Here is a 20,391-nt window from a genome sequence, read left to right as displayed (position 1 = left end):
ATATTTTACTCTAATTAAAAATAGCAACTAGATTGTCGTAAATCATGCTATATGTAGTATTCCTTAAAATTCCATCTTATGTTGGCATAAAACAATCTTAAAATAGTAAAATTCCATTGTTAAAGGTAAATGCTGGTATTGTTTTGAGGGTGGGATGGTGAGGAGAGACGGCGGCCACTAGGTGGCAGCAGACACAACAGATCGACGTGTGAAAGCCCACCTTTCGTGCATCTCCTTTATGTGGTCATCCTTTGCCAGGAGTTCCATTCTCAGAGACTTCACATTTGATGACTGTTTAGTGAGCTCATTAGTTGCATTCTGGATTAAAATAAACATATATTTCAATTCATCTTTTTTATATCTAAAACAAAGGCACGGGTTTGAGAAAGTAACACATTTATTTTAATGTTGCTAACAATGACTAAAATGTACTTTTAATATATTATTTCATTTTTTATTTTACAAATAAGATAACATATTTATAATAAAACCATTATACAGCATGCCAGACCATAGAGGAGCATCAATAACAGTTCAGGAATCAAGTATTTTTATGGAAAAATAGAACTTCTCTTAGCAAAATGTAAATGTGCAATTAAGAATCTTAATGGCCCAGTTGATCACTTAAAATGAATGATAGATTCCTCACAAGCTGAATTGGATGAAATGTGACCACAGATAACTTGATGTTCCCCCTAAAAAAGTAGAACTCCCATTTGCCAATTCTTAGGATGTGGTCCCATCTGTGCTTTGCTTTCACCAAGAGAACATGGCTGAACTGACAGTGTGTGTGTTCAAATCTGGGCCCTCACAGCTCTGGGCCTCTCTGTCTTTGTGCTCTTGGTTGGTGCCCTGGGGTCACCTTTCTGGAAGACAGTTCCATGGCCATGTGCGGGTACTGAGGTGCTGCAGGTGACAGCCAGCTGAGCACGTGACAGACTCAGGTGTGAAGCCCGTGCTGCATCTTCCAGCCTGGCAAACAAATCTTAAGAATGAGGGAACCCAGGCGTGAACAGCAAAAGGACTAATGGACAATAAACTGCAGTGGGCCAATGATGTTTGAGGATAATCTGCTTGAGAATATTGGATGGCTGACAAGCTGATTAACACTAAATTCCTCTCTGTTTGAACTTACTAAGAGTAGCAATTGTTACTTAAGGATTTATACATAATTACTACATAATAATTAATATACTATTTCAAAGCAGATTAGCTTCAAGTTATTTCTTGTTCATCCAACCTAGGAATCAGGAAACCACAGTATCAAGTCAGCTAACTTCATCTTGACTCAAGTTATAGGTAAAGGTTTAATCCGAAACATCACTCAATCCTGTTGGTATTTGAGCTTTTCTGTTCATAGAACATTGTTAACATATTTGAACTACACCATCTGTCAAGTTCAGAAAGTGTTAAACACGTATGAACAGAAACTTTTGATTTCTGCCAATCCCTGCACACTTGGTGTTCCTGTTGAGAAATAAAACAAATGAACTTAGTCCTTTATTTAAAACCAAAAGCAAAAGGCAGCTTTATGCAAAGTCCAAAACGATTTTCAAATAACTATGTTCTGTAGATTTTAAGACAGTTGTCTGATTCCATTCTGCTGTGAGACTTAAAGCTATATTTTATATAGCTAAGTGCTGAATCCATGACTTGTGGGTAATGTAGGGACTAGTGAACTAAAAATGAAATGACGGCCATATCCCCATCATTTATCAGAAGGAACTTCCATTACTTTAGCTTTCATTGTCCACTTCTGATTTCACCTCCGTCGAGTTCCTTGAGGAAACATGTTTAATGGGGCAAAAGAATACAGAGAAAATACACATGAGCTCTACATATAACAAACACACCAGTTCCTGAAAACTGTATAAGAGATCAACAGAAAAGACCAGAATTAGATAAAAGAAGGACATAGACCTTTAATAGATTAACATCTAACAGTGTTCCTAAATCCCACTAGAAACGACTTACTTCCTAGTTAATCACCACTAGAGTCTCATATCTGTTGTGAGCTACCTTGTCCCCCTAAAGTCATCTGCCGAAGTCCTCACTTAGCCTCCAGGACTTCAGAGTGTGCTGTGCTTGGAGATGCTGCATTAGAAGGGTAACTTAGGTAAAATGAGGGCTCCGGGTGCTCTAATATAATGTGATGTGTATCTCTGTAAAATAAGACATGGGGATCTTTGGAGGAAGACAACACAAGGTAGAGGGCTGCTCTCCACATGAGAAGAAGCAAGGCCTCAGAAGAGGAAAGACCAAAAGTCACCATTTTCATTTCCCCCGCCATCCTGCAGACCTTGAGAAGCAGCATGTGTTTGGTTGGCGTTTGATTTGTTGTTATTTGTTTGTTTTGAGACAGGGTTTCACTATGTAGTCCTGGCTGTTCTGGGACTCACTCTGCAGATCAGGCTGGCTTCACACTCACAGAGATCCGCCTGCCTCTCCCTCCAAGTACTGGGATTAAAGTCATACAGTACCAGGTTCTGCTGACAAGAAATGTTTTAAGCCTGCAAGTCAGTGGTATCTTCTTCTCTCAGTCTCAGCAAACCAATTTGAAATATTGAGACATATTTTGAGGAACAGGGAGTATTATGTACTTAAATTCTCCCAGAAAGTTTCTATACTAAAACATGAAGTGGGATGAAAGCAAACATTATTCTTTTTGTCTCTCCACAGACAGCTCATTGTGCAAAGACTGCAGCAGCCGCATGGGCAACCAGGCTGCTCGAGGCCTTCTGGGGCCTCAGCTTGGTCTCACTTCCCCTCTGGGACTAGACAGACAATTATACACAAGTAAAGATCATCACGTAAATACCTTATCTCATGGAGCCTTGGAGAGATAGGCTTATTATGTTAGCACACAATTCGGTGTTTTAATTGTTGTTGGGACATTTGCAGAGAGCAAAATCAAGTAAGTCAAATATAACAACTTTACGCTACAACAATTAAGAAAATTAGAAGTCAGACGATACTGACTCTATCATTCTGTGTTCTCTTGATGAGAAGCTAAATTAGGAATATGAATACTTAAACTTTGTCACAGAACTGTAACTTGGCATCTCCACAGTATATAATTAAAGACAAGCACAATGGCCCCATCTCCAGGTGTGTGAAAACTAAACACTGAAAGATTTAATTTAAAACTGTATTTATATTTCCTAGTCAAAAACCCCATTTCAAACAGAATGCATATGTACAGTTTTTCTCTACATTTCTAGCATGTATGTTGTCCCTGTAAAAACTGTCTCGAGGTGCTATCCAAGAAGCCGCTCAATCAATACTACTTTCACAACTGATTATTACTAATGATGGCGTGAGCAATGGTCAGTCTTATGTTTTTCCCTTTTTTATCCCTCTTTAAACCCTGCTCAAAACTTCACACTCAGGGTTGGGCACAGCCATGCCATCTGACTGCCCTGGTTGTGGTCACTTACAATTATGAAGCACTCAGTGCCTTCACAGTTAGACCTCCCTTCCTGTGATGCCTATCACAGTGATGGCCCTGAATTCACTGCTGACAGCTTCCAGCCTGCAATCCTCACCCTTGGTGAGGATTAAAACAGTTAAATATGGGAAAAATAATGTTTGTATTAAGAATGCAGAAAAGTAAACTTTCTGTTTAAAGCACACGGATCTTCTAGCAGTTCTATTTAAAGTAAGGTGAGGCTCACTTTTAAGTTATTGACAAGTTATCTGGACTTAGACAGAAACTTTTATAAACAAAAAGGATTCTTAGTATCCTCACCCCCAGGTTTAACTTGCTGCGGACAATGAAAACAACCTGTCTCTGGATTTCTTTTCTCTCCGTGGCCATGCCTTGCTTCCTTGAGTCCTTCCTCCAGCCAACAGCTAAATTAACCTAGTAGGAAGTGTATAGAAGGAAAGTGTTCCTACTGTGTTGTTGATACAATATGTTTAAAAGGAGTTTCTTCATCTGTTGCAAGACACCGAGAACATTAGGAGTTGAATGTCAGAGAAGAAGACAGTGGCTACTTTCCTTTAGCTTCTAAGGTAGGATTTCAGGGTGTTTATTAATCTATAAAAAGAAAAAACTCAAATAGAAACCGTAGAAAGAGAAGAGAGCTGAGACTTGAAGGCTTATGCTGATGTGATATTCATGGTTTTTTGGAAGGTTTTATCATGGTGGCCTCTATTGAACTAAATCAGAATCCATTAGGTGTCTGTTAGGATGCAGTGACTTTAGCTGCGTTTGTACCTTCCATACTGCATACTCACCTTTAGTTTACACTGCAGTTGCTTCATTTCCAAATCCATGCTTCTTGAAGGACCCAGTGTGGTGACCTTTATCTGCGGAGCCATTATCCTAGAAACTTCCTCTGCCAAGCTCATGATGTCAGATGAAGACTCCACTTTCTTCAACAAATCTTCTTTTTCTTTTCGAAGTTCAGCTAAATCAAGAGTGAGCTTCTTTAAAAAAAAAAAGATATGAAAATATTCAGGGTTAATCTAATGATTGTCAGTATAGATTTCACAGGGTAGGAAATGTCAAAGAAATAATTAAATTAATTATAAAATAGTTATAAAAACATTACAAAAATTCTAAATTCTCCCAGGTTTTAATTAGTGTCAGAGTCTATCAGTTTAAAATAAACAAATAATTAAACAAAGACACCAAACTCAGCACTTTGACTTTGTTGGTCTTTTCTCATAATGACCATTGCTTTCACATCTACATGGGCCAGAGAGAGAGAGAGAGAGAGAGAGAGAGAGAGAGATTGAGATTTGATAACTCTGACTCCGGGGTGGCTGTACTTGGTAGGAGCCAAGCTGGAGCAGGACAGGATAACAGATGTTAGCTGTTTATTCCACTGGGTAGCTCTTACTAACCTATGTAGCAGCCAAAACACTTCTCATTTAGCAACAGAAATGCTAAGTCCAATTAGCAGATGAGGCTTGTTAGGGATTTAGCTAAAATAAATACCATGCAAACAAACTCACTCAGTTTCATCCACTTGAATGATAATTAATTGATCAGCCTTATTGTTATGTTGAGGTGAAATAGCACTGTCCTCTATCTGACATTTAAAAAATCAGGAATATTCTCGCTAAATAATCTATTGGGAATGCTTTTAAGAGTGAACAGAGCCCACCTTACTGTTAATCTTTCTTCTTTGTTAATCTCATCAGCAGAACATCAGCAAATCATACTAGCCTAACAACTCAGAGCACTTGAAGAGCATTGAACTCATGGTTTCCTTAAAGCTGGAACTCTTCCTGGCACAGTCCAAGCTTGATTCCTCTCTCCTAATTCTCTTATGTCCAATCTACACCAGTTCTGTACATAATGAAGTACTTCATATTTTCACTCCTGAATGCCACTTACTCAGTGCTAACATTAAATTCTATGGAGACTACAGGTAGAGCCCTTCTCCCTCATCTGAAGCCCTACTAAGGCATTTCTTGTTGATAGAACAAAATTCTGGTGCTTGTAGGAAATAGAAGATTTGGCTTCAGTTTGTGTTCCAGTAGAAGTCACCGGAAGTCAGTCTTGCCTTCTACACCCCATCAGAGGCTCAACGCATTGCCCTTCTCAGCTGAGAAAGTACTCCTCTACCTTGAACTTTTAAGGGAAAACTTGTACTTTTCTTAGCAAAGATTTTGTTGGTATTTCTCTTTCTTCTCCAAAGCAATGTTTCTATTCTCTTAGATCCCACAGTAAATGTGTTTTTCCCATCTTGAAATCTCATCTTAATATATATCAACGTAGAGAAGAATGGCTTTACTGCAGTGTTTTAATACATGCATAGAAACGTATCTTGATCATAATGACCTCTCTTACCCTCTCCTGACTCCATCACACCAATCCCCTTCTCTTTCCAAGCAGTGCCCCTTCTAATTTCAGGTCTTTCTAATTAATGTATTCTTCTGGTGACCCAGGTAGTTTAATTAGAGTTCCTTCTGTTGCCACAGTTGAGGGGTTGTTGATAAACACATGGGCAATTAATTAATGGCTACACGTGCACACATGCATAAACACACACACACACACACACACACACACACACACACAAATAATAACTGCCTATGGATCTTCAGAGAGGGACAGGATCTCATGAGCCCCTCCCCTTCTATGACAATGCTGACAGGTCCTGTCTTCTGCAGGTCTTCTCAAGGATGCAGTGACATGAAGACAGCTTTCCACAGCACTTCCTCTAGCTGTTACATGCTTTCCACTCCTTCTTCCACAATGTCTCCTGAGCCATGGAACAAGTAGTGTAGACCTCCTATCCATGCTGAGCATCTAACAGTCAGCCATTCTCAGCACGCTGATCAGTCATGAGTCCTCCATGTCTTCATCCACCATGAAGAGAAGGTCCTCTCCTAAAGGTCACAGCAGCACTGACCTCTGAGAGTGAGCGTCTCCCATGCCTGCATTGAGTCTCAATTCTATCCTGTTACTAAATCCCAGTAAATTCTAAATCCTTGCACAATGACTAAGCTCCTGTATACCTGTGTGTTCACCATAATACCTAAAAATTATATCAAGTGCTGGTTTACATGGCCCAGGGAGTGGCACTGTCAGGAGGTATGGCCTTGTTGACAGAAGTGTGTCACTGTGGGGGTGGGCTTTGAGACACACACCCCCCTGCCTGGAAGTCAGTCTTCTTCTGGCTGCCTTCAGATCAGGAAGTAGAAGTGGCAGTCTGCATACTACCATGCTTCTCACCATGATGATAATGAACTGAATCTCTGAAACTGTTGGTCAGCCCCAGTTAAGTGTTTGCCTTTATAAGAGTTGCCTTGGTCATGGTATCTCTTTATAGCCATGGAAACCTAACTAAGACATATATTTCAGAACAAAAAGAAACTTCTAGATTTCTTCAAAATTCCTTATGTATAATGCAAACCATACTATAAACACAACATGCCAAGTGAAACCTTTATTTTTTTTAATTAGGTATTTTCCTCATTTACATTTCTAATGCTATCCCAAAACTCCCCCATACCCTCCCCCCCACTCCCCTACCCAGAAGCATTTATTTCTTACATATTAGCTTATCATCATACAAATTAAAACACACTTACTGGTAATAATGTGATTTTATTGAGACCATTTGCCCCAGAGTATTTTTAATTCTAATGTTAATACTATGGATATAAATTAAACGTTTGAGATTACTTTCTGTGAAAAGATAACCCATTGCCACAATTATTTGTGGACTCATGCCCCATGGGAAGATGGGTCTGATGAGGCTTTCTTTACGTTTTTATAAGTATAGAATACCACACCTTTATTTCTTCCACATTATCACAATCTAACATCATAAATGAATCTTTAAAGAACATCCATTTATATATGGGCATGGGTGTGTGTATATATGTGTGTGTGTATCAAAATCAATTTAATAATAATAAAAAGGAAGAAGCAGTAAGGTCATGGAGAAGATAAACAGGAATGTCGCTGGTTCACTAGAAAAAATAAAATTTGAGGCTGGGGATGGTATATATATCAGTTGATAGAGTACTTGTCTCACAGGTATGAGCCTGAGTTTGGTTGCAACACTGCATCTGGGAGTGTCTTGGTGTTTCCATTGCTGTGAAGAGACACCATAACCAAGACAAGTCTTATGGAGGACATTTAATTGGGGCTGGCTTATACTTTCACAAGTTCAGTCCATTGTTATCATGGCTGTGTCCAGCCAGCCATGGCTCTGGAGGAGCCAGGAGTTCTACATCTTATTCCAAGGGAAACAGGAGAAGACTGTCTTTCACTTGACTAGGAGGAGGATCTTAAAGCCCAACCCTACAGTGACACAATGCCTCCAATAAGGCCATTCCTCCTAATAGTGTCACTCCGTGGACCAAGGATATTCAAACCTCCACAGGGAGTTAGCATGTTTTTACTCAGCAGTTTCATAAGTGTAAAGTCATCCTCAGCTACATAGTGAGGCCAACCTGGGATATCTGAGATCCTGTCTTACACACACACACACACACACACACACACACACACACACACACACACACTATGGATTAGGCAGTATTTAAAATCTATATTTTATAAGTCATTTCTAATATTTGTTATATGTAGAATTCCCTCAAGATTTGTGACAAATGACTCTGGCTGTCTTCCATTTGTCTCTCAGTTCAGAAATTTGATATATTTCAGTTATTCTATAGACAACTCAAGAAATGGACATAAAATGTTTTTTGCTTATGCTTGGTTTGACCTGTGAGAATGCCTTTTTAGGCAGCCATTTTATAAATACAGCATGCTGTATAATCTACCAATAAATTAATGTTACCCTTAAAATTGTTATTTTGTTATTAGTAACATGATTTTTTTTTGTTCTTGTTTTTCCATATCTAACTAAACATTTAAGGTGCCTATGCCCATCATACTTAGAAGTAGTACAATGCAGATGAGAGAGACATGAGTGCTTTTAGTGTTCTGTATCTACTGCTTGATCTTGCTTATAAAGATCAAGTCCTCTGCCTCTGAGCTGTCAGCACAGGAATCCTTCCACAGTCTTCTGAAACTCTATTGAATTTCAATGTTATCATCTGTTACAATATGTACTGAGCCTTGTATTAATATAACTATAGTAAAACAATTCTAACTAAAGGTTATAAGACAGAACCTAATACTATACTTTAAATCAGGTACTACTTGTAAATTTTTACTAAGTATACTGCTGAGTGAGATAGATATCACTCTGCTATATTAAGCAAATGAGGCTGTTGTGGGGTATTACATGGCATGACATGGCCATTGCCCTCCTTAACTCCCTCCAGCTATAACTGCTAGCAGAACACTATACAAAACTGGATCCACTAACATTCTATCATGGAAAAGGGAAGGGACTCCCTACAGACTTATATGCAGTTAAGTGTTGATGGAAGGAGGGTCTCATTGTAAGGCTATGCCCTTTCTTGAGCATATACACACAGTTAAACATTGTACGAAGAAGAGGAGATGTTTTCTTCAGTGCTATGGTCACTGACAAGGTGCCCATGCCACTGCAGATGACTCCTCACCCACATTCCTACAAGTTCCTATGGCCCTATTAAACTCACTGGTTTACCAAGCTAGTTTGTATGGAACTGCTTCTTTGGTCTGTCATTGGTGCCCAAGCTGGGGTGGACAGACAATTATTTGTCTCTCCAGGAAATTTCCACCTAGGACAGGCACAGAGAGTGCAGATTGTGTGGCTCATTCCTAGGCAGCATCTGCACAAAGCTGACCTCACACAAGGCAGAAGCAGAATGGTGGTTAGCAGTGGCTGAGGCCTTCAAAATTCTTGCTTGTCTTTTGAAGTATTCAGTGCATCATCAGAAAGTATACTATAGAGAAATGACAAATTATTATGTCACATATGTTTAATACAATCTAAGCAGGATACTGAAATATTACATGGTATCATATACACATAGTTTCAAATATAAAATTTTATATTTAAATTAAAAATATGAAACACTGAAAGAATTTCCAAAAGAGGTTAAAAAAAAGAATAATCTTTAAACATTCTTAAATTATTCTTAGATAGAAGAGCTACTCTTTAGCAATGAATCCTGAGTAATGACCCAGTTCTTAGACAACTAAGGAACTACATCCTAACGCTCTCATCCTTGCACAGTGTTTGGGTTTGTTTATAAAATGGGCTAGCACTGCAATGGCTACATTGTACTATGTTAAGAAGGGATGCTGTGCGAGCAATGGCAGCTCCTAACCAAGCGACTTGCAGTTAGGAGTGTTCTGACTGTTCCTAGTCTAGTCAGATACACCCTTGGCACAAGGCTATGGACTCTCCTTGAGAAGGTGATCCCCTATTGGCATGAAGTGAGTTCCCATGTAGTTAGAGAAATATAAGCAGAGCTACTAGGCAAAGACCTGAGGGAGGCTAATTAGTTACTTACATGATGCTGGGATAAAAGACCCAACAAAGCAACTTAAAGAGTTGATTTTGAACTGCAGTTCAAGGTTATGGCTAATGATGGCTGGTAAGCAGGCTAATTTTATGACAACTTTATACAAGCCAGAGTTATTGGGGAAGAGGACACCTCAATTAAGAAAATACCCTTACTACATTGGCTGTGATAAAACCATTATTCAGCACTCTCCCATGCCTCTACTTCAGCTCCTGCCTTCAGGTTCCTGCCTCAACTTCTTACCCTGACTTCGCAGGATGACAAGTTACAGGCTATAAGATTGAAGAAACCATTTCTTCCCTAAGTTGATTTTGTTATGGCATTTTATCACAGTAATAGAAGCCCTTAGATATAACTGTTACCAGTCATGGGGTATTGCCACAACAGACCTTGCCATGTGTTTTGGGAAGAACTGTGGAAGTGTTAAAACATTGGGCTGGAAAAGCCATTGAGTGCTCAGAGCTCAGTACGCTATTTTGCTCATGCCTAGAAGAACATTGAGAGCAATGCAGATGATGGAAGCCTGGCTTGTCAAGTTTCAGAGGAAAGTTAGAGAAGCCTTTAAATGCTCCGTCAGGACTATTCAATAGTTTGAACTAATAACTGTGTTCCTGGTTAGCTGGAATTCAAGAATCAGCTGTGATTAAGAAGAGACCACCATCAATGAGGAGAAATCTTCTGGGAAGTGTTTCCTCAGGGTCAGCATAGAGATGCTGTGGGCCAAGCCTGTACTTTGTGATGGCTGTCAAACCTGGTCATGTGTGAGAGAGAGTCTTCCAGGTGGTACTAGTTCTGAAGATGTGAAAGGCTAAGGGTCATAGAGAAGAGCTGAAGTGGCACCATGGGAAGGGTTGGGTTTCCTAACAGGACAGGGTATTGGTGAAGGTGAGACACGGTTGCAGAGACTCCAGCCATTTGGAGATGCAAGGACCATTGGACAGCAGTTAAGCAGTCAGAGGGTGGAGCCAGCTTGAACTTAGAAGATGTGACTTGTGTGCTGTGACAAGACCTCTGGAGCCTAGAGGGTTGTGAATCCCAGAAATCTGACATTGAGCCTTACATTGTTGAACTGTAGTCTGGTTTGTGACTTATGATTCTTCCTTCTTGGACTAAGAAAGTATGTAGCTTTTTTAAAATTTTTATTTTAAAGGATCCAAAAGTTAAGAGACTTTGAACTTTTAAAGATGCTTTGGAGTTTTACAGAGAATTGTGAGTTTTAAAGAGACTACAGATATTTTAAAGAGACTACAGATATTTTAAAGAGACTACAGATATTTTAGAGAGACTACAGATATTTTAGAGAGACTGGATATTTTAGAGAAACTTGGAACTTGAAAGAGAATTTGGATGTTTTAAAGAGGCAGAACTTTTAAAGTCCTTTAATTTTTAAAAGCAGTGGGATTGTTAAAAGTTAGAATGTTTTAATATTGTGATATTAATATTAACATGATATCCTGAGGAGAAAGAAAAGTTTTTAGTTGAATAGTGATGTATTTTTGTGTCAAATTGGTAAAGAGTCAATTATGATGGCTAGTTTTAAACAAACATGACACAAGCTAAAATCATTTGGGAAGAGGCACTTTAAAATAAATGCCTTGACCAGACTGACTCTCAGGCAAGTCTGTACGAAGCACTCCTCCATGGCCTCTGTTTCAGTTCTCTGTCTTCCCTGGATGGTGGGCTACAAACTGCAAGATGAAATAAACCCTTTCCCCTCTCCAAGTTGAGTTTTAGCATGGTGTTTGACTACAGCAGTAGAAACCCTAAGGCAGTTGGAAGTGATGTGGCTAGAGCTCACAGTAGCTGGGCACACCAGACCCATGGTCGGGAGGCAGAAACAGTGAACGTGGGTGCTCAGATTTTTCTCACCTTTTCATTGGTTCAGTAATGAGCACCCATGGAAGGGTGCTCGCCACAGACACCATGCATCTTGCCATGTGTTGGTTATCCTTCACAGGCATGTCAAGAGGCTAACCTAATTTAGATAATCCCTCACAAATGCACTTGCAAAGTGGTCTCCTAGGTAGGTCTACATTCTATCATGTTGACAGTCAGTATTAAATATCACAATTAATTCCTAATTACCTTGGCATTCAAAAATATTACTTTAGACCCATAATCTTCCACTCTTTGTCCCCATAGTCTCATGGCCATGCCCCAATGCAAAATATATTCAGCCCAAAGAGTACCCATAATTTTTCACAATTCCAGTACTTTTTAAATGTGAAAAGTCTTTTTTTCAATGCAATCTCTTTACTTTGAACCCCAGTATCATTGAAGGACATGATACATAATTTGAATAAACAATGCACAATATAAATGTTTCCACTCTAGAAAGAAGGGTTAGGGCATAGCAAGGAATGATGAAATCACAGAAAGATCAAAGCCCAGGAGGGCCAACCAGATCTAGCACCTTGGACCCGTGATGTTTTTTCTGTGTACCAAAGGCTCTGTTCCTTACAATGAAACTTCTCCCTTGGACTGGTCGATTCCATAGTAGCAGCTTTACTTTCTAGACAACCCAAGGTCTTGGCATTGCCAGCTAACTGTGGGGGTGGAGTCCAGACAGCCTACGTGACCAATGGCCACAGAATTATGGAGCTGGGTCCTCGTGTAAGGAGCCTATGTCTGGGAGCATGGCAAACAGGCCTTCTGTCCCTTGCAGATTAATCTTTTGCGTCTCCAGGGTTTGAATCTAGCTCAACCAGAAAACAGGCTGTCTTTCATGGTCCCACAGGAGTCAGAAGACAACTTGTGGGAGCTAGCTCTTTCCTTCTAATATGTATGTTCTATGACTCATACTCTCAAACTCAGGTCATAAAGCCAGGTAAGAAGTACCTTCACCTGCTGAACCATCTTGTTAGTTGAAATGTTCTATTTTATATGCTAGAAATATAAGCTGGATACTAGCTCTGCATGTGTAGTTTAACTGGCCACAAACCCTCAGGCTAGAAGCTTCCTTTCAATGTTTTCAGTATGGAATCTGGAGGTTCATGAACAAGGGAAATACGTTATGTTTCACGTTATGTTTCTTGTTCCATTGTGGGACTTGATATACAAATCACTTTTATTATTTCTGGGCTTCATCATGACATTCTCTGGGGCATCTGGATATAAGAACCTAGATTTAGAATTTGACTCAATATTTATCATTTCCTTTCCCCCTGTATACCATGTGCCAAAGAGAGTCTGTGTTTTCAATGATAAATAAAAAAAGTTACAAGGTTAGCCTTTAGGTAGGTAAATCTAGACCCAGTTAATATTCAGCAACAGATTATTCTAAGTTTATTAGCTACATTGCATCAGAGTGTAAAAATTACCATAAACTTAGCAGCTTAGAAATAACATCTACTTATTAATCCTGCCTTCCTTGGATCAGGTGTGAGGCCCAGCAGGTTCTCATATCAGAATTATCACAAGGAGTTTCTCTTTTTCAGTAAGGTAAAGGTTAGAGAGCAGCTTACAAAGCAGCGGTCAGGAGTAAAACAGATATAGCCCTCAAGTGCTTGTTTTGACTGAATCCTTTCTCCAGCTACACTCCCCCTTGTAAGTTTGTACCATTTTACAAATAGGGACATTTTACATCATATAGGGACTCTTGTCCAACACAGGAGCCTGTTGGACACTTTTTAACATAATAGTGAACATTTTAGAAAAGTAGAAAACAAAGGGAGCTGCTCTTGCCCTCAGGACAGTTTGTAAACACTGACCAGTTTCTTTCCTTGCATCCCCATGATATATTCTATTCCCCAAACTAAGGGCAGCATCAATGCCCACATAACACCCTGATTTTATTCTATTCCCCAAACTAAGGTCAGAATCAATGCCCATACACCACCCTGCTCAGCATCAATGCCCATATACAACTCTGCTCTTGAGCCTTCTCGCTGGGAAGGGATTGACCAGAGCATAGGGAAGAAGCTGCAAGGCAATTCTGAGGAAAGTGAGTGCGCTTCCCCAGCAGGGGACCTGGGTAAACATTTTTAAGTCCAAAAATGAATTATTAGAACAATAGAACAGGGGCCAACCCAAAATATTCTAAAGACTCAAAATAGACAAGAACAGGGTTTACAAAAAAGACTGAAATACTCACCAATCACTTCCCAATGTTAAAGTTTCATAGAAACTGATTTGGGCAGCTCCAAAGAGTGAAACACTGAAAGAGAATGAGCCACAGAACGAAACAATGACAGGACACTGTGCCACACGAGTAAAAACACATTGGGTAGCCACATACATTAGAAGCAGTGCTGAGGGACAGGAGCAGAACAGGGTACAGTTCTTTGAATAAGAGAGAGAGAGAAGGAGAGGGAGAGGGAGAGGGAGAGGGAGAGGGAGAGGGAGAGGGAGAGGGAGAGGGAGAGGGAGAGGGAGAGGGAGAGGGAGAGGGAGGGAGGGAGGGAGGGAGGGAGGCAGAGAGAGAAAGGGAGAGACAGACAGACAAGGGGGGGAGACAGAGACAAAGAGACAGGCAGAAAGAGAAAGAGAGAGAGAGAGAGAGAGAGAGAGAGAGAGATTGATTGATTGATTGATTGATTGATTTGGGGCTGTCAGGGTTTTCTGTGCAATGACCACCATATGGTATCCAAAGACACTGCTTGCCTGCCCTGTGTACTTTTTGCCACCAGAGTAAAAATTTAAACTCATAATCATTTCTAAAAAATAAAGTATTTTTGCTGTGATAGTAGGATCTGGAGAAGCAGTAAGATGTTGGGTGGAGTGTTCTGGTTACACACAGAGTTTTGGGGAGTTAAGTTGGTGGCAGAGAGCACTTTCCTGTCCACACCAGAGCAAAGGTCAAGGAGAGCCAGAGTAAAAGGGTAGAATTGCTCCCTCCTGTAGCTAGACTGTGGTCTCCCTATAGAAGTGTATGTGTTTGTGTGTGTGTGTCTCTGTCTGTCTGTCTGTCTGTCTGTCTGTCGAGAGAGAGAGAGAGAGAGAGAGAGACAGAGAGACAGAGAGGCTGGGTGGCCCCAGACTGTGGTACCTGTGCCTCAGCTTTCTCAGAGTTGGGATTATAGAAATTTACCTCCACACCTGGATCACACTTGTGACTTTTACAGCAAGAGCCTCCTATAAATGCATTCAAACAGTATATTTTTAATAGTGAGTAGAATTAATATTTTTTTATTCATTATCTCTCATTCATAGAGGACAAAACTGGAAGATATAAAATTTTGTATGTTTCCCTATGGAATATTAAAAGAATAAATCACTTAATTGATCATATAAGTTTCAGGACAATTACATTATGTTTTGATGACAACACATATTTTCCATACACATACACAGGAAGATACACGTTTAGATTAAGAACTTTCAAGTTTCGTAATAATTAAAATTATCTAGTTCTAAAATATGAGGTTTTCTTTGTTTTGATATTCACATTCAAGATTAAAAAAAACCACAGACTACTACCAACTAAAGTATCTTAGGCAGAAATGTAATTATCTATGTACTGAAATATCAAATGAGAATTTTACTCAGTTACAGCATCACTCACAAAAACTCTTTTCTGAGAGATGTAGTTATTAAAAGACTACGGTATGTTTCAGAAAATGTCAAGCAGATGAAGGTAATGTAGAGGACTTTTCAGCGATGCTTTTGCTCGCAGTTAGACTTCAGTAGCCTTTAGAGACCATTAAGTACCCTTGGCTAATTGGCCAATGGTAAATTAATCCTCTTTTCATTCCAGCAGCACCATTTTAACACCTTAGACTCTGTCAGTGGAGTGTCTGAATGACAAAATAATATTGTGCATGAATAATAAGCAGAAAAGTTAAATTAACATTTCATGTTTCACATGCCATACCTGTGTCAGAGAACTTTCTTTTTAAGTCACTGACATTCAACTTTCTTAAACAATTTCATGTTGCCATCATTTTGAGGCAAATTTTCCTAATTACTGTTAATTGCCTATCAAGAAAAAACTCTTTTCATGAAGTGCAGTTGTCTAGCACAGATGAAATCAGCTCCACTGTGCACATTAAAGATGAAGCATGGCACTAAGGCGCTACTTTGTTATAAGGCCGTATTAAATATGGTGCGCAATTAACCAGGTGCTTTTTTATAGTTCCGGAAATGCCAATCTGTCTTCCTATGTTCAAATTAGATTTTATCATAGAAATTTGGGTATCTACATATGTATAACAGGTAGACGACTCTCAGTAACATTTACAAAGAGAAAAATTAATTCAATGCCCTTACACTTGGAAATACAGGTACTGGATAGTGGTCAACTAAAATGTTTTTTTTTTTTTGTAAATATATTTGAATATATTTTTAAGAATAAAAATCAACACTATTTTGAAGTCAAATTGTTCAAAAAAGTTTACTAACACTTTAAAATTTTGAAAACAGTCCCTACAACATTTGACATTTTCCTTGAGTTGTTGATTTTGATATTACCAAATAAGTTTCTGACAATGTTGTGTATTTCAAAATAATCAGAATAGCTAAACCAACATCAAAATCAAACTACACCTAGTAGGAAAGGGTGCTGAAATCAATCTCCTTGAGTTGTGTAGACACTAAGGCACACAGCTGTAACAGCTGGGAGGCATACTGCTGATCCCACAAGTATATGAAAACTAATGGATATAAAAATGTGACATATATGATACTTGGAAGTTAACATATGAAATTGTAACATTTAATATGAACTTAATTGTGTGTTGCTTTGCTGTCATTTAATATGCCATATTTAAGTTAACTGAAAATAAAGATACTCGATTACATCAGACACTTGGAAACAAATGTGCATCACCACTACCAGCGTGATTTGTCAACATTCATGTGGTGAGATTCTGAGTTCAGTATCGGCCCTCTTAAACACTTAAAAAGAAATGGCATTCTTACTACCATCCATGAAGCCAAACCTGCTTCTATCGGAAAGACAGAGGTGGGCCATCCCATCTATCCCAGACAGTGAAAATGTCTCTTTGAACATGTCACTCTCATAGCCCTTCTACCTTTAGACTATTTAGCTAATTAAATAAAGTAGTCACAGATACTGTACTACCCTCCCTTTTAAAATTCTATTTGTCTTTCACTATTTTGTCAACATTTTTCCAGTTATTGGCATTATTTTGGGGCAGGAACAAAAATATAAACTATACCACACACACACACAAACACACACAAATGCAAGTTGTTCTAGGGTGAAGTTAAAACTCTGTTTCAGTACAGGACAACCACAAATGTCCAAGGGAAGTTATATCGACTGAACTATTGGTCACAGAGGAGATCAAACTCTAGAATGTCTACACAAATCTGATGAATTTCTCGTTTTCCTCTAATTAAATTCTGTTTTTCTTTGTTTTAAAAGCAAAAACTTAAACATTATTGGTTTTCTGTCCCAGTGTGATTGTATTATAACAGTACTGATTCCTATTATATTTAATCGCTCAAAAGACCTTTGTTGACTTGACCAAGGAAATTAACATCTACACATATTATTGTGACTAAATGTCAATGAGTCTAGACAGTCACAAATTATTCATACTTAATTTCTACTTAAATCTTAAAGAAATTATGGCAATGGTGCTTAATGTTTTTTTTTTCTTTTTTCTTTTTTCCTTTCTTTTACTACCATGGGTTGATCACAGGGTTTTAGACATGCTAGGTAAAAACTCTATCATTAATGTATAGTCCTGGGTCCCTAAACTAATTAAAAATTATTATTATCATCATCATCATCATTATTGTTGTTGTTGTTGTCATTACTACTACTACTGTGTATGTGTATTATGTGTGTGCATGTGCCCACGTGGGTAAAGTCAGTTTTCAGAAGCTGGTTCTGTGCTTCCTTTGATGTACCTGAAAATCAAGCTTAGATGTCACATGAGCACAGCAGTGGTTTCACTCACTGAGCCATCTCAGCAGGCATAGCTGATAGCAACAGTGGTATTTTTGAAGTGTTCTACACGACAACACTTTTCAACAAACGTCTGAAATATGGACAATGGGATGTATATTATATGGTAAACTGTCATATGGTATTTAGCCTCACCTAGAGTCTGACTCAGGATGCAGGGGTGGTTTCCACACTTTAGACCAAGCATGTTTATGTCAACTGTCCCACAAAATCCCCTGTCCTGAACCTGGCTCTATAGGAAGGGTCAGCAAGAAGCTAAAGAAATAAAAACATTATGCCTATAAAGACAGCTAGAATTAAACTAAAATTGCCAGCACAGGTTACCATCATTCATTTCCTGACGTTCATCTCTGCCTACAGCAGAGAAGCTGGATCACACCAGCATAGGCTACTGGTCTGCCCAGACTCCATCATGGCTGTTCAGGAGGGCCCAGGCTTCCTGCAGGATGGTTGTAAGTGCTTGATTTCATGTTAGTCTTCTGCTGTGCTTTGTTCTTTTACTTGGAAGCCTCACTCTAGGGGAAATTCTACCCTACCAGGGACTCTCTCAACCCAACTCCAGCTGTCTGCCTTGGTGGCTAGGTGCTTGGCTTCAACTGATTATTTCAAGTGCCTGGTGTAATGCTGTTTTGCTATCTGCTGCTTCTCCTGCTAATCACTACTTATTTTTTTTTTTATTTTTGCTTACTATTTACTTAATAAACTCATTTAAAACCTAAAGCACGAACATCATACACTGGACCATACAGAATATACAATTTATTATATTATAATTTATTTAAATTATACTGAATAAGTTCATAGTAATTTAAATTAAATATCACTAGTTTGGAAAGACCAGATTTCCATTTGTAGTTCCAATTTTATATATTTAAATTATTGAAAAGCAATATATTTCTTAATATGCTTTCTAACTAAGAATAGCATCTTGATACTTGGGATTGAAATATTTTGATGATGATAATAGTTAACTATAAAATGTCTAAGACTTGCAAATAAATTATTTGGATAAAAACCAGTGAATTTCAAAAAGTCATTCAATTCATTAGAAGTTAAACAGCGGTGTGTTGATATTTACATGATGTTGACTGTAGTTTTGCTTTATTGAAATTCTCCAGAGACAGAGCTTCATAGCTGTGTTTCTGTTTTCTCTGTATGTTCCTCAGACTTTAAGAGTGTCAGAACTGAACATGTTTTTAAAATAATGGAAGCTTTTTTTTCTACAACTTGAGGAGTTGGTAAAATAAAGATACTAGTGCCATGTAAATGTGTTTTTTTTTTATTTAAAAAGTAATAGTCATCAAAATTACCAAAGAAAATCGCTTTCATAGCATAGAGTATACATTTCTAACAGGGAAACTAAAGTAATGCAGAGATTTATTAAGTTTTATTGGAGGCTATATTTCTCAAAGTATTATCTCAAGAAATTTCACAGAGAAGCTATTTTTAGCATAAAAATTTCAGTAAAAATAAATTTCCATTATTCTTCATTTTAGTTTTCTATTTTGATTTTTATATTTACTTTATTTTTCAAGAGTTTAGTGTCTTTAATCACTCAATGAATAAGCAAAGTCTGACTCAGTCAGACCACACCACACACACACACACACACACACACACACTGACTGCAATTTGTACTACAGTAACTCAGACTCAGGTCTGGAAAAGTTTATTTTGCTTTCATTGATCAAATGTTTTCTCTGATTATCTGCTGAGCAGCTGTTCTTAAGAGTCCACACCAGACATGTACCTTGGAAACCTGTCAAGACATACAGACATACTGACATACAGACACACATATTTAGTTTCTCTCCAGCACCCCTCCCCTTTGGTACATTACTGCTCTCCCATGGATTCTGCTATACTGATATGCTTTTCTCTCATTTTCTTTATGGCTAAACTGGGTCTCAAATAAAAAAATAATCTTAAAGTTATATTTTATAGTAGTGACAACTTTAACCACTTACAAAATTCTGTAATTTTTGGTCTCTCCACACACATTTCATGCTGTACGTTTTATACATTTCATTAAATTTGCCTTATACTTGTGTGGCAGAGGCAGGAGATCCCTGTGAGTTCTGGGCCAGCTAGGCATCATAGCAGGCCTCATGTCCACATCTGTCAGCTGATTTCAACAACAGCCTTGCCGATTTCTCACTGCTTCTCGCCTTGACAGTTTTAAGCTTTCCTATGTTATAATGGTTTTGCTGCATGCATATAACTTTCAATTTATTCAACTCAAATGCCGCTTCCTTCAAAACCCTTAATGAAGAAAGACAGCAAAGTGACTGTCCACTCCATACTTTATACCTGATGTACACACGTGTCTCTGTGTATAGACATGTGTACAGCTATAGTAACACTATATGTTTACACAGATCATGATTTCCTTGTACTGAGATACTCATTCATATTAGTATCTTAAGTAAGGAATAAGAATCATATTCATTCCATACTGATCATCTCATTATAACAAAGCTTTAGGTGTGTACTACACTGAAGTAATATGAAATGTAATATATAGAGAGGCATTGATGCATGTACAAACTGATATTCTACTCATTAAATGTTGGAGTGAAATGCCTAGGGAACAAAGAGGACTACCAGGATGCAGGCATAGG

At 38.4% G+C, this 20,391-nt stretch overlaps 1 protein-coding gene across 7 annotated transcripts in view; it reads right to left on the bottom strand.

Annotated features, from left to right (window-relative positions):
* The window catches only part of Cntln (centlein, centrosomal protein), a 250,137-nt gene that overhangs the window by 34,856 nt on the left and 194,890 nt on the right, over positions 1-20,391 (bottom strand). For 6 of the 7 annotated variants that reach the window (XM_006538026.4, XM_006538027.4, XM_030253626.1 and 3 more), the window contains 2 exons: positions 4,240-4,431; positions 221-318 (listed from right to left, as the gene is read on the bottom strand). In XM_006538026.4, coding sequence (XP_006538089.1) covers positions 221-318; positions 4,240-4,431 — 290 coding nt within the window. Of the gene's footprint in view, positions 1-220; positions 319-4,239; positions 4,432-13,530; positions 14,176-20,391 lie in introns of those variants that run through there. The other variant, XM_006538028.4, reaches the window with a different exon arrangement.

Source organism: Mus musculus, chromosome 4, assembly GCF_000001635.26.
Source record: "Mus musculus strain C57BL/6J chromosome 4, GRCm38.p6 C57BL/6J".
Classification (NCBI taxonomy): Eukaryota; Metazoa; Chordata; class Mammalia; order Rodentia; family Muridae; genus Mus; species Mus musculus.
Note: the sequence above shows the minus strand (reverse complement) of the source record. Positions and strands in the feature narration are given on the sequence as shown.